Consider the following 15,932-nt stretch of genomic DNA (forward strand, 5'->3'; position numbering starts at 1 on the left):
ATGGTATTTGGATCTGAAGTGCCCAGACTCAAACCCAACACAATCCCTTACCAGCTATGTGACCATGGGCAAGTAACCTTAACCTGTCTGTGTATCTACCTCCTAAGATGGTGGTGAAAATTACATGACTTATTACACATTAAGTGCTTGGACCAATGGATGATATATAAATCACTTGTGGTAACTCTTATGACGTGATTTCTTAACTTCATACAGTCAATCCCTTAAAATATGGCATTTAGAACATATTTACACAAAAAGATGATCACTTTTAATTCACTGAGGCCATTATCCAAAATGAGTGTAGCTTTAAATGTGGCTCTAATTTTAAGACATGTAAACAACAATAACAAAAAAGGACATTTACCAAAACTGAAGAGAAAATATTGCAGTTAGCCATGAATCTTTCAAAAATGTTTCAAACAAGTGAGATTCAAGGCAAATTTCAAATGCAACAGACACATGAGAACAAACTAACTGACAATATGAAAACATAACTGGAAAAACTATTATCATCTATTGGTTTACCTGGAAGTGGAATTGGCATGCCAGGAAGGGGAACACGAAACGGAGGTACCATTACTGGTGGAAAAGCAGGTATTGCTGCTGCTGGCTGAGGTACTGAATGAGGAACAGCAGGAGGTAACGTCTGGGGGTGCGGCTGAGGAACGGTTTGCACAGGTGTGGCTGTAGGAGCAGGAGTTGAAACACTAACTGTAGGCGTGGCAACTGAAACAGCAGAACTTGGGGTCTGATCTTGTGTTGTGGGTGCTGATAAAAAATAAAACAAAAATATGTATCACTCGTTCATAAACGATTTTACTATACTCATTCATCATTCACTCATTCAGTATTTAAGGGCCATTCCATGCACTGCAAGGTATTTATAACAAGGTCTCTGTCTTCAAGAAGCTTGAAAATAGTTAAATGAAACACAAAAAAATAAGCAACATACAAAGTGAGATGGGATAAATGTACATGAATGTGAATCAAGACAAAAGACCACTTCTACTGTGAAATGGTACAGAAAATTTTATACTGTGACGATAGGCCTTGAAAGATTATGATTTTAACAAGGAAAATGACAAAGTGAAAAGAGAAAATAAGCAAGTGGTGAGAAAACTGAGTAAAAGCAAAGACTAGGGGACAAAAAGGAATTGTTTAGAAAACAGAAGGCAAGCAGTCAACTAGTCAAACACTAGACATACCAACAGAACCAGTAAATTACAGCTGGAAAGGTAGGCAAGAAGTATAAATTGGGAGGCCTTGAACACACAACTAATGAGTTTATACTCAACTGGGTAGGGAAAGGGAAGAACTCATAAATGCAGAGAAATAATCTAAAAGAATGAACACCAAACTATTATCTGTATACCCTTTTGTTTTTACTACACATGCTTCAGAGTTTGATTTTTCTTTTTTAATAAGAATGCATTCACGTGTTATTTATGTGACTTCATGAATGTAAAAGGGATGGGTGGAGGCCAAATGAAGGTTTTTGAATTAAAGAGTAATATTCACTGTTCATTTGATGAATTAACCTGGCAGATGCATAGGAAGAGAAGGAAAAACATAGATGTGAAAAGCAATTTCAACACATCTGGAGTTGTCCAAGAAAGGAAGAACAGAGGGAAAAAGATATGCAGTAACTAATGATTGACTGGATATGAACAAATGGAGTAAAAAAACAACTTGGGTTTCTTTATAATTATTTCAAAATAAAAAGGTTAAAAAAAGAAAAAAAAAACACTCAGGTTTCCAAAGTGAGACCAGGAGAATGTGAAATTCAGAATAATTTGGCTCTGCTAATACATTCTTTTTAGGTATGAAAAATAAAAACATTTCACCCCTAGTAATCACACATAAAATCAAATTGTGACTCTTGAAATATATAAAATTCATATTTCCCTTCTTTAAAGTTTCAGTTCTCAAATATAATATCCATGTAGTGGCACAAAACTAAACCATCTAGTTTCAAAACAAAATTTGTTTTTATAATTCATTGGTAACAAATACGTCATCTTTATCTTGACAGAAGGAAAAATGTCAGACTTTACCTATATTGGACTAGGAATGAATTCATCAAATTTATAAATAAAACAGTGCTTTCCCAACCTTTATGCCAATTTTATTCTAAGGGAAAGCACACTGTTTAATGCAAACCACCCAATAATTCAACTGAAAAATTTGTCACTATCTTTCCTTCAGCTCCTAACAATGAAAAACTCACTTAGGCTGGGAAGATGTGTGCAATTTCATACTTGTTAATGAGGGACTCACCTTGGCTAAATAGACAGCAGGGCCAAACAAGTATCTTCAGGGGCCCAGGAATGAATTGGTGGTCTAGCATAGACCTAGCCTTAGGGTACAGTATCATATTAATATAATTTTATAACAGTGTGAAAAATACAAATTACATGCAACATTTGCCCAGTCCCATACATATACCATTTATCATTTGTAATCTACTGCAAAGGCTGAAAATATATCTAGTTATTTCCCAACTTCCCTGAGAAGTAGGATTTCATCAGCATTTTTCACAAACTTGCACAAGATAAAACGAGTTTAAGCTCAAATGGGGTTAAAATATAAACTCCTTAATTTTTAGTTCCATTTACCCACAGATTTATACTGCAGTTAATAGAATTACATTTTTCAAAGTATTATGGTAATAGTACTTAGTAATATTTGTTAAAATTATGATATAAAGTACTGGAGTCAGGAAAATGAGTTAGAAAGGGATCAAATTTCAAGGGGAAAGGTACACCAATGGAGATGGCAGAAAGTATTCACTCATCCTCTTGCTGAAACAGGATTTTCTGAATTTGATTAGTGGCCGCAAGTCATGACAGAAAAGGGACAAAGGAAATAAAAGAATTAAATGAGGAGCTGATAGAATGGTAGCTAGGACTTTATAGTAGGTCAATTTCTACTAACTCCATTTGCTAAAATGACTAGTATAACACTAGATCTCAAAATATACTACTAATCCAGCCTCAGACCTTAACTAAAGACAAGAGACTACCTCTAAGAGATGGAAAAATATTAAGAATTATAGTATGGTAACACTTCATGACAGTGAATCAAGCGAAATAAAAACAGATGTCAGGAATACTCAAAGACAACATCAAAACTGATGTTTAAAGGCAGTAAAAAGAACATTTCACTGTTTTGTTCTTAGAATAAAGACATTCCTTCGTATCACTGAAGAGTAGTGCAAAAAAAAAACAAAAAAAAAACAAAAAAAAAAAACAACCAGGAATTCTGAATAGAATGGTTAATAACCACAAGACTCTATGGGCCTACCGATAGACCACTCCAATACAGAAATGGAATACATAGAGAACAGTTTGAAGTTTTTGGCTATCCACTTTACTGAACAAGTACTACAGACTTCTCTTTCCAAAGAAGGCAGGGAAAAAAACAGAAGCAACACAGAGATTCCCCGTAGGACAACACTGCTTTTAACGATCTCCTTCTCCCATTTCGACCAAAAGTACCCCATAAAAACTGGCAGCTTTCTGCCTTGCCGTACAGGTTTAAGAAATATTTGCCTATAAAAAGGCAAAGATCCTCAACCAACTAGTTCGTATCACTGCTAAACTTCTATATTTTCAGAATTCAATATAGCTACAGAAGAAATCAGGCTAATAAAGCATTATTTACATCTTCCTATTAAGTATATTTTCTCCCAAACTATCTAAAAAATATCAAATAGGGCCTTTAAAAAAACTGTCTCCCTATCACAGGTACCTTAACTACTTTGGTTACTACTTGTGTAAATAAAATCAAATTTGAATTTTTAAAATGACTAGATTTCTCTTATTTCTTATAAGGTAATATACCCCAATAATTCCCTAGTCCCCAAAGCTACTGGGGGAGGGAGAAGAGTTTCTTTCTTCCCCCTTATTCTCACCTATTATCCAGGTAGGAAAAGAATCTAAACTGTGATTGCCTTATAAGGATAACTATGTATCTTCATATCATAAATATTCAAATCAATAAAATTATTTAAATATTTGGTTGCTCAATCTGAACCTGCAGAATAAGTACAGCATTTATATATAAAAAAAATAAAACCCAGAAATGGTATCATAAATATTAATGACAGTCTTTTAAGCAAATTAACATTCTTCTCTCCTCACCCCTGAAATCTATTCAACACTGCTCATCTTTAGAGAAAAGACATACCTTTGGGCTTCTGTGATTTCATACCTGAAAGTTCTCTTACCTTTTGGACTGCTTCTAACTCAAGTCCTCATTTCATCTGCCTGCACATCATTCCAAGACCTATCTACCTTTAAACAAGATTACTGGAAGTTTTCCGCAGTTTCCCCAATTTCAACACTAACCAAAAACTGAGCACAAGAAAAAATCTTCCAGAATACTGAATTTATACAAACCACTTAGTGTCTGCCTGCCTCACCCATTTGCCTGGTTCTTAAAACTCTCCATAACCTGGTCTCTTATTCAATATATTAACTAATAAAAATCCTCCCACCTAACAATCTTACAAACTATTTACCGTCATTTCCTGACCTATGTTTCCCCCATCTGAAACACCTCTCTGAAATTTTGAACCTATTCAAATCCTATTACACACCCTTTATGATCCATCTCAATACCCATGTAGTCCACTCACTTGTCTCTCCGTTTTCTTGAATTCTTATATCTTCTAGTTTCGCTGTATAACTCTGCACACTATTTTCTAATTGTTTCACATGCATTTTTCTTGCCTCCTCAATTAGAAAAACTGGAAACTCTGTAAGATAGGGGCCAAGACTCACACTTATTTTGCAAATCCACAGCACCCAACATTACTGTTGGCCAAGTTGTACAGCTAACTCTGCACTTTCCCAGTTTAGCTTCATGAATTTCAATTGAACAAATAATTTCTTCTACTAATATAAATTTCTGTTCTTTTTAGCCAAAAGTCTTAATGTCAAAAAATGTATTTTAAATAATATCAAGGATAATACTTAAACTAGGACCATATGGGAATGCATTCCTACTTGTCCATTTCTCTAGTCCCTAAATGAAAACCCATACTGACTAATACTCACTTGATACTGTCTGCGAAACTGAAGAGGCAGTTGTTGTGGTAGAAGTGGTAGAGGATGGGGTTGATGATGATGTTGAAGTAGACACTGCAGGTGCTGGGCTACTGGTCGTAGGGGTGGAAGCACCGACCGCTTGTGCTTGCACTTGCACTTGCGCCTGGACCTGGGCCTGAGCCTGAGCCTGGGCCTGGGCCTGGGCCTGAGCTTGAGCTTGTGCCTGGGCCTGGGCCTGGGCCTGAACCTGCGCCTGGGCTGCAAGCATAGGTGTCAGTTCTGACTGCTGAATAACCTTAACTCCATCTGGCTTGGTCCATGCAGATTCACGTGTCCGAGCATTATAATAATAAACCTGCAGAGGAAGCAAAATCATCAGTTTCAAAGAACATGTCAACTATCATTTATAAATAATACAATTATATTTTGTCTTAAATAGTATTTTTTTAAAAACCTAGAAAAGAGAAAATACATCAAAATTGGCTGTTCATATGAAATTATTGGTGATTTTTCACTTTCTCCTTTTCCCTCAATTTTCTATAAAGAGCATATTGTATTTTTAACACATATCAATAAAGGAGAACCAAGGCTATATTTTGTGCACAGTTAACACAGCAGATCTAAGACCACTATCCCTAGAAAGCCATTGTCCACCATCCCCTAACTGATAGGAATGGCTCAGCTATTTACACAAACAATGCACTTTATGCTCTATACCTGCCTTCCTTCTGGAAGTCTGGAATTTCGTTAAGTGCAAGGCAGATGGTACCAGATATGGGACCAGTCCCCAGTGAAAACCCCGATTCCTCAGCTCAGGACAGTGTCCCTGGCAGACAACACTTTACCAGCGTTTTCACAATTCCATGGCACAGGAATTAAACACACTCTCATGAGACTCCAACTGAAAGGACCCCTGCAAGCTTGTGCCTGGTCCCCTCCAGACTACGCCCCATGCGCCTTTTTTCTTTGCTGGCTTTGCTTTGTATCCTCTTTCTGTAATTAGTCACAGCTGCAAATACAACTACCTGCGGAGTCCTGTGAGTTCTCCCAATGAACACTAAACCCGAGAGCTGCTAGGGGACCTGAGGTGTGTATTTAAAAACACAGTTTTCAGAATCACAGGCAGACCTATGGAAGTGCTCCAGGCCACCTTATGTCTGTGCAGAAGTCCCATCAAGTGAACCTTTCCAGGAGTCCTGCCCTACCCTGGCTTACTTGAGTTTCATTCTTAATTGGCAAGGATACAGTCATTGATCTCAATCTGCCAAACTCCCAGGTTTTACTCTTCTGTCACCAAAAGATAACAACCTAAATACATTTCATAATTTACCTTCCCATCTGGAGTTTTATTTTCAACCCAAATCTCCTCAGTAGGAGGCAGTGCTGGAGTACCAGGAGCAGTCACAGGAGGCATTCCTGGTGGAAACATCATACCAGGAGGAGGAGGCATGGTTCCCATGGGTGGAGGCATGAAAGGTGGTCTCTGTTAATTCACAAGAAGTAACGTCACTTGTGTTTCTCTTTTTTCCTTCAAATTATTACTAAATTCTACCCAAAAGTAAGGCACTGTAAGAGAAATTAGCTTTATAGTCAATTCAAATACATTTACCTAGGTTATTGTGTAAGCAAAGTTTTTCTATAATAAAAATGATTACTAAACAGACTAGAAGAATGTCAAGATACCAACAACAGTCATCTCTGGGTTATAGAATTATAGGTGAACAATATAAAATTATATTTGCTTTATTATTTATACTTTATATTTATATTTATTTATATTTTATATTTATATATATTATTTATATTATTATTTATACCTTAACTGCTATTTCATATATTGGGCACTAGATTACTTTCAGAAGAAAAAAACTGATTCTCTTAACACCAGCCACCCAATGCCTTGAGAGCTCACCTACAACAGGAACCAACAAACTATAAGAGAAATGTTATTTTACAAATAACAATAACTTAAAAAGAAAAATCAGATATACCTAACCTTTTATTCTCTTTTCCTATAAGAAAAAAATTATTAGCTAGGAAAACATTTATTTCTTAGTTTTCAAATAATAATGTAGCTCACCAAAGATGCTAACATTAATAAGTTTAAACGATACAGTAAAATAATTATTCACTTTACTTTTGGGAAAAGAATTTAAATGGTATATATTACAATTAAAAAAAAAAATCTCCTGAAACCATTACTGATTCAACACTATCCCTCATAATTCCTTCAATGATTGCTGACCCAACCCAACATCCTGAACCAAAGAATTTAACTGTAACTGAGATATCTTACTCACTAGAGTAGAAAAAAGGTCTGCAATTCTGAAAACAGATTTTGAACAGGGATTAAAAGATTTCCTCTATAATCTACACATAACATTAGAACTTAATTATCCAAAGCATCTTAATCTGGATAATGGAATTGACACTACGCTAATAATGTGAAAGTTATTTTATTTTCCTAAAAAAGTTTTCTTTTCCATACTCGTTTTTCTAGATTCAGCTGTCTTTCAAGCATCAATCAACACACAGGCCCATATTCTATAAAATATCCATTCCAAATATATGCTACACAGTTGTCTGAAAATCATTTGGATTTATTGTAAAATCACACAATGGTCTATCAAGACCAAAAAAAGCATCACATTAGGCAGTATCCCATCACAACATCTGATATATTTCCATTAGAGGGTTACACTAACCCATTCTATTTTATAATATTCTACAAGAAGGTTTAACTCTTAAAGGCACAAAGTAGAGTAAATTCACATTTAACAAGTCATACCACAGTCAACAAGTCAAAAAGTTACTTCATATTCTAGTTCTAAAGAAAATATAAAACGATTTAACAGTTTGTTTAAGAGGGCTGGGGGGAAAGGAGGGACAGGCTGTTCTTCTAGGAAGCCAACAAAATAACTAAGCAAAGTACTAAAATCTGGTGTTTCTGCCATAAATATAATTCTATCATAGCTAACATCACTTAAATAGTACCTCATTATCTCTATTTTTAGTAAGTTCATTTTGGATTATCTAAGCTAACAGAAGGCAGATGATACTACTGTATTTGGTTTCAGAACTGTACAGGCTAAATAAACAGAAAACTCAGAAACAGTCAAAAAGAATATAATCTCAAAAGTAGGTATTTGAGAGTTGATACCTTCATAACTTCACTAAAAAGGGATATATGCTTCAGGTTAAAACACTAGGAAAAATTTCATTTAAGGAAATTTCACAAAAATTCTACTTCTAAAACTTGTGACACACTCATTTTTTTTCCTGGGGAAGGAAAAAAATCCAAATACTGTGCTTACAAAATGTGCTTATTGTCACATTCTAGATTCTACTCTAGGGATCATTCCTGGAAAGAATTCTTCAGGAATATATAGATATATATAGATATATTTAAACTCACTAGTAACATGTATCATTGAAAACAAACTTCCCTCACTTTACACATAAGCTTTCAAATATCATTTCCCATAAAGAAGATTATTACAGACAATTGTCAGAGATGAAGGTAAGTTAGAACTAAACTACCTTATTCAATGCTTATACATACTTTTTCATCACCATATAAATTTCCATTCTGAATTTCCATACTAATTATCATTATCAGTGCTTCTGAAGCAACACATTAGTATAAAGATGTTCTCTTTAGTTCTCATTCTCCTATAAACCCAAGAATACAAGTTTTAAAACCAAAACTCATATATATACTATTGACACTAAAGTCAACAAAGAAACAGCTATCTCTACATTCTTTACCTGAAGGTGTGGAGGGCCCATAGGTGGAGGAATCCCTCCTGGAGGAGGCATTGGTGGCATATTAGGATCAAAAGGGGGACGTCCAAATGGGGGCCGAGGTGGAGGAGGAGGGCCTCGCATCATACCAAAAGGTGGAGGAGGTCGCATCAGAGGTGGTGGGCCTCGCATCACTGCATTTGGTGGGGGAGCTGGGCCTCGGAACCTCAAGGCCTGCTGTTGAGCCATCCTGTATGGGAAACCAATGAATTAAATTTTCTTTCTCAAAGTAACAAAAATATAGCTACTAAACTCTATCAAATTTTTAAAGCCCTTAAGAGCAAGCAGAGTTGGAAAATCATCATTTTGTATCACTGTAGCAGAGTGCATCAGTAAGAATGATCAATGGACACCAAATCTAGGAGGAAATGAGGGGGTTATTTGCATGGTTTTAATATACTGGGTGTTCATTGGAAGGACTGATGCTGAAGCTGAAACTCCAACACTTTAGCCACCTCATGTGAAGAGTTGACTCACTGGAAAAGACCCTGATGCTGGGAGAGATTAGGGGCAGGAGGAGAAGGGGATGACAGAGGATGAGATGGCTGGATGACATCACCGACTCGATGGACATGAGTTTGAGTAAACTCCGGGAGTTGGTGATGGACAGGGAGGCCTGGTGGGCTGGCATGCTGCGATTCATGGGGTCGCAAAGAGTCGGACACGACTGAGCGTTTCTTACAATAGAAATAGCGTTTCTTACAATAGAAAGAAGGCTAAACAAAACACTATGCAATAGAGAAACTGACCTAATGCAACTGAGAGGGACACAATACCACCTATTCCAAGCAAGAATGTTTAACCTCAATATAATAATAAGGAGTTATTAGACAAACACAAAATAATGTTCTGTTACAAAGTGGGGAGCAGAGGGTATATTCTTCAGAAATGCTGTTATAAAAAGAAGAAAAAAGGAAGGTTGTGGAAATGTTCTAGATTAAAGGAGGCCAAACAGACATGACAATACAATTCCAATTCTAGACAGGATACAAAACTAGAGGGAAGGAATACAATAAAGGACATACTGCATTAACAGACAACACTGGAATAAAGACAAAAATTACTTTATCAGTGCAAATTTACAAAATAGGTAACCGTGCTGTCCGTCAGAGAAGATCACTATTCTCAGAAAATAAGCACTCGAGTATTAGAGGTAAAGGGCCATGGTGTGTGTGGCCCTTTACCACAAATGGTTCAGAGTAATAGAGAGCACGTATGTGACCAAGCAACAAAGCAGAACAGGTAAAATATTAACATTAAGCACACTATTTTTGTTTTTGCGAGTTTTTGGAACCTTGAAACTACTTCTAAATAGAAGGTTTTTATAGCAGGGGAGGCTAACAGCTTAAGACATAATTAGCATTCTCATATAGAAGGGAATGCCCTTCTGTACACTGCACCCCACCCCCCTCTTCAATCTCTAGCTAAACACCCTTCTTTATTTTCTCCATGGCATTCAAGCAAATAAGCAATATCACAAGATATTCTCTATCTCCTAAGTGCTTTAAAAAAAAAAAAGTTTTAACTCTTACAAGTGCTTACTGGGCTTTCCAGGTGGTGCTAGTGGTAAAGAACCAGCCTGCCAATGCAGGAGACAAAAAAGATCTGGGTCAAAAAGATCCCCTGATGGAGGATGTGCTCCAGAATCCTTGCCTGGAGAATCCCATTGACAGAAGAGCATGACTTGCTACAGTCCACAGGGTCACAAAAGAGTCGGACACAACTGAAGCAACTTAGCATTCACGCAATCAACGTAACTCTGAAATAGATTTTATCAACCTCATTTTACAGATTAAGGCACACAGAAGTAAAACAACTTGTCCAAGGCCACACAGCTGGTTTAGAATTCAAACACAGGCAAAAGGCTCTTACATACTACACCATGCTGTCTATGTAAGCCCCTTTAGAGCAAGAATTGTCTGTCCTGTTCACCTTTATTTCCCCAGCACACAGTTATTTATGCCTGCCCATAGTGGGGCTCAGTAAGTATTTGCTGAATGAACCAATGAATATGTAGGTGATACTGTACCTTATAAATAGGGTATGGAGAATCTTATAAAAATCTTTACTATAATTTGCCATAGTCAATTTACTGAGCACCTATCACAGTCTACACAGTAGCTACAATAATTCTCTCCATTATCAACATGAAATTTACATTCCAGTGCTCAGGAGAAGATTAACAATTATATCCTCATGTGCATCTGATAATAACCATTCTGACACTCGCCTCACCAGATTCTTCCAACTTTCCTACATTTTTCAACCCTGTGCTTAAGACTACCCTTTCAACTTCCTCTAAATTTTTCACATTGTAGTTCAATTCTGACATTAAAAAAATCCTAATAAAAGAACCAATTTGCCTTCTAGGAGAGCACTAGGACTGTAAACAAATCCAGAACTACTATACCAAACATATTTCACCAAATCTGCAAATCATCCTACACTCAATGGTAGAAGTATGAGTTAAAAGCAGTGACTGCAGAAACAATAATCAGCCTTTTTCAAATTATACATACACACTCCCAAAAGGCTGATGTCACTGTTACCGAAGCAATGTCTTAACCTTTGGGACAGGAAAAATCTTCACCAAGGAAAGATATTCCATCTCAGCCTTCAGCTACACATTATTTCTTTCTTTTGAATTTCACACTTTCTAGCTATCACTTGAAGTTAAGTATTTTAGGCTCTAAAACCATGGACAGGGCTCTGCCTTCTGTTTCAGGCTTCTTACATATTTTCCGAGTCTGAACATACTCAAGTGTAAGTGAGGGGCAGTGGGGACAGAAATGAAACCTCTCTTTCTCTCTGTTCAATAAAATAATCCCCGTGAAACATCTAGGATGGCACCTGGAGCACAGTGAACTGTTTTAACCATCATTACTTTCATTCTCCCACAAAACCTAGCATAGTGCTCTAACTGAAAAGCTAGATGCTTTCAAATGTCTGCAGTGAAAATGGTAGCAAAATTCACATAATTTCCTCTATCGACAGCCTCAAGTCACCATTTTCTTATGTCAGATATGTATAGCACATGTGCTGAGCTCTTTATATGCACTTTATCACAACAACCTTACCTGCAGTGAGGGTTAAAGAAACTAATGAAGTACCTGGAACAGTGCTCAGCACATAAATATTAGTTATTATTGCTGCTACTACAACATCAGTATAGTAATGGTAGTAATCAAAAACCATAATTTAGTGACTACTAAAATTACCTTGTTAAATGGTATTAATATTAGTAGCAGTGTTAATATTATTATAATCATTATTAGCAGGCTCTATATAACCTGGCCCTTGCTGATCTCTCTACAGACTCTAGTCCTTTGACCAACTACTTCGTTCCCCTGAAGCCTCTGCACTTGCTCCCTCTGCCTGGGGTGCTTTCCCCGGAGCTTCACGTAACACTCTCTCATTCTTCAGTTTAAGCGCCAAGTTCTTTCCCACCTTAGTCTCTCCCACCTCCTTTCTATCTCATTACCCAATCTGAGTTTACAACTATAAGGTAAATGCTATGAAAAAAATCTCACTTATTTAGTCTTGTATTACCTATACTCACTAGTATTTTCTCTTTAGTATAGTGATGCCTCCCAGAGCCCAGAAGGCAGGTGTTCAATTACTGTTTTAATGAGAGTGAACCCTAGGTATTTCTTCTATACCAGGCACAGTTACAGGGACATTGTCTGTATTAAATCTTTCAATCATCACAAAAACTCAATGAGATAAGTTTGGCACCGTTTTTTCAGAGGAAACTATAGCACAGAAAAAGAACTTGTTTCATGTTAGTCAGTGGTAACACCAGCGTATTCTTATTCCCAGTGTACAGTTGAGGAAAGTCAGACAAGTACCTTGTCATAAGTCATAAAGCATTAATAAGTAAATAAAGGCCCTGGGTAAAGTATCTATACCAACATGACTCTAAAAGTTATCTTAATGATCCTTAATCATAAACAAACAGAAAGGTATTTGGATCTCCAAATAAATCTTATTGTAGATTGTTTGCATTCCTACCACTTTGGATCTTTATGAAAATAGAAGCGTACAAGCATGAACAGAAAGGCAGAAATTTTTTTTACAAGAACAAATGTATCTCCCTAGAAGTACTATATCTAGATATGCAATCTTCCCAATGGTGAGGACTGCAAATACTTTAGCACAACGGAGCAAAAATTTTTAAATGCTGATATTTGGGAGGCAAATTATAAAGTAGACTAAACGAAGAGACATAGGTTTTAATCTGGATCTTGCCAATAACTCAGTGACCTTGTGTAAATCTCTTCACACTTGTAGGCTGATTTCCTCATCTTGTGTCCTTAGTTTGAAATTTAGATCAATCTTAATTAGCATGTAAGCTCCAGGAGGACAAAGGATTTTGGTCTGGTTCAAGACTACTGCCAGCACCTAGATCAGTGACTCTCATCTCATATAGCACACAATAAATGTGAGTACAATAAATGGAAAATCTCTAAATCTCCTATAACAATTTATTTACAATATACATACCTGAAAACCTTATTCGTGAGGCACTAGGACGGTGACACACCATGACGTATGTTCAGAATAAAAATACAAAAAATTAAGCCCCAGTTTCTGTAATCAGAGGCCACAAAAAAACTAATTTCTCTTAAACCATGAGAAATGCTAAAACAAAAGTCTGTACCACATGCTGTGGAAGGAATTTCTAACCCCAGACGTTAAGGTATGAAACATTTGCAACAGAACACCTAATTTAAAGCACTATTCAAATCAGTTTTGCAGCAGTGTCTTCACTTTCTATTAATAAAATCTAAAAGGCTACTCACTGTAAAACTGAAGAAAGATACTCTCTTAAATGCAAAGTAATGTTTCCAAATCAGTCCATAAGACTAGCTTAAGTACCTCTTGAGATCAGAATCAGGTATAACCCTTTCATCACTAATACTAAACGACCCTGGCAATGGACTCAGATCACTTATTATTGAACTATATACATGGGGTTTAAAAGATCCATCCCTGAAATAAGACTTTATTTCTGCCAAACTAAAAATTTTTGTGACCACTCATCATCTCAAAGACATGATTCTTTTTTCCCCCCTGAAAACTTTAGTTAACAATACCCAGTTTCCTTATACAATTTTATCTGGAGCTCTAGACAATGCTAGAGTCCTCATAACTTATTCTACTCTTCCTCATTCTCAAAGGATAACAATGGCACAATTCAGAATGGGGGCTAAACATCTGAAATGCAATTTTTTTTCCATCCAAGCAGACGTAAAGCTCAGTATCTCGTTTTCCTTAAAAATCACTAAGGATTTTTCTCTCCAAGACAATTAAAAATTCCAGAGGCTGCCCAGAAACCAGAGCGAGAAAGGTCACTGCTGCCGTCCTTAGGGAGACGGCGTGGGCAGACGACTAGATGGGAGAAGGATAGAAAAGTGCAGGCTCCCAAGCCTGGCTGCCTGCGTTCAAGCCACTTCCTGAAGCCAAGATTCTACCAAAGACACCTGGCTCTACGTCAGTTTCCTCACCTGAAGGATGGGCAAGTCACTTAACTGAAAGTGGCTGTTGCTCCGGGGCCTGCAAAACGAGAAGAGCAACTACTCCAAAAGGTGGGCATGAGGATCAAAAGAGAAAACACTAAGGAAAGGGCTCTCTGGCTCTCGGAAGCACGAAACAAATGACTGCCGCTATTGTTACTACTCATAAACTCGGGATAAGGGATCAAACGGTAAGAGAAAGGGAGGCCGCGTGAAGTTAAAGGAAAGCAAGCGACGTGGGCAAAAGGAACCAGGCGGACGCAGGGACACCAAAAGGCGGCGGAGGGCGTGAAGAAGGCCGAGCCAGGGCGCCGAGGGGTTGCCCGCGGCATGGAGGGCTTCAGGGAGGAAAACTGGGCCCGCGGCGGCGCCGAGCCGGGAGTCAGGCTGAGGGCCGCCCAAGCGGAGGCGGACTGCGTCTGAGGCGGGGCCCCAAAGCGGGAACCCCTGGCCCAGCCTGTGGGCCGCAAGCTGCGAAGGGCGCCGGGGCCCCACGAAAACGGAAATGAGCCCCGAGAACCCACAGGAGGCCGCGGCCGAGACTCGGCCCGGCTCCCTCATTCAAGCAGCCTTCCCTTCCCCCTTCTCCAACCCCATGCGGTCCCGGCTCTTAGCCGCCGCGCCTCCTCAGCCCACCCTCCACCTCGGCTCTCCGCGCAACAGGCTTAGCCCCTGGGACGCCGGAGCGCCGAGATGTAAGGCGGACCAGCGCCCTTACCTGAGCTCCCCGGGGTTGAATCGCTCACCGTCTCCCCCGTCCCCGCCACGCTCCGCCATTACAGAGGGCCGCTTTCATCCACCCGCCGACTGGGCGTCCCCTATTGGCCGGGTGGATCGTCAATCCCGCGAGAGAGAGGCGGAGATAGCAGAGATCTGTGAGGTGATTGGTGAAACTCTCCATCAATCCCCGAGCTGAGGGTGGTGTCTGCCTTATTATTGGTGAAAGGGCCCGCCGACTTTAAAAGCGGTATGGAGACAGTCAGTTGATTGGTCGCTCAGAGGCTTTATGGGAAAACGAGACTTTAGCAACGAGGAGCCGCCGGCGCCCTCTCGAGGTAAGCGAAACTAGGTCCTCCCACGTACGGCTAGGCCTGCGGTAGCCACGTGTCTGTCGGCTTCCAGCAAAGCCAATTGTGGGGCCATATTGTCCTCATACCGGTCATATTGGCTCAGGCCTTGACCATGTCTATTGAGTGAGCCAATCAAAAATCGACCTGGGTCGCCGGTAAACCAATCACAGAGTTGTAGAAAAGAGCTATTTCCCAGATTTTTAGAATCTAGAGTCCTCAGGGGCCACCAGTTTATACCCGTGTTATTAAATGATACATTACTAACCACAAGAATACCTGTTAAATTGTATTCAATAATTAGTTGCAGGCTGATGAGCGTTACAAATTGCTCTATTAAGTTGGGGGAAGGAAATGTCTCGGCAATTTATAATTTAAACCATACGTCCTTCAATTTTAAAGTATACTTGTGTAAAATTAGCATACCCTAATACCTAGGAGGAATTCTGAATATTTATTAAACTTTTTATTAAAAACAAAAACCTTCAAAT

At 38.4% G+C, this 15,932-nt stretch overlaps 1 protein-coding gene across 19 annotated transcripts in view; it reads right to left on the reverse strand.

The window, feature by feature from the left end:
- TCERG1 (transcription elongation regulator 1) overlaps positions 1-15,290 on the reverse strand; it is a 52,463-nt gene extending 37,173 nt beyond the window's left edge. For 7 of the 19 annotated variants that reach the window (XR_006268985.1, XM_043465090.1, XM_043465085.1 and 4 more), the window contains exons 1-6: positions 15,121-15,290; positions 8,823-9,048; positions 6,385-6,537; positions 5,064-5,409; positions 4,643-4,762; positions 529-771 (exon numbers count right to left, since the gene is read on the reverse strand). Coding sequence is in view for 18 of the 19 variants with exons in the window: in XM_043465090.1 (XP_043321025.1) it covers positions 529-771; positions 4,643-4,762; positions 5,064-5,409; positions 6,385-6,537; positions 8,823-9,048; positions 15,121-15,275 (1,243 nt within the window). In the remaining variant the exon portion in view is untranslated. Of the gene's footprint in view, positions 1-528; positions 772-4,642; positions 4,763-5,063; positions 5,410-6,384; positions 6,538-8,822; positions 9,049-15,092 lie in introns of all 19 variants that reach the window. The other 12 variants (XM_043465100.1, XM_043465099.1, XM_043465098.1 and 9 more) reach the window with 5 other exon arrangements.
- Between the last annotated feature and the right edge of the window lie 642 nt (positions 15,291-15,932).

Source organism: Cervus canadensis, chromosome 4, assembly GCF_019320065.1.
Source record: "Cervus canadensis isolate Bull #8, Minnesota chromosome 4, ASM1932006v1, whole genome shotgun sequence".
In the NCBI taxonomy this organism is placed as follows: Eukaryota; Metazoa; Chordata; class Mammalia; order Artiodactyla; family Cervidae; genus Cervus; species Cervus canadensis.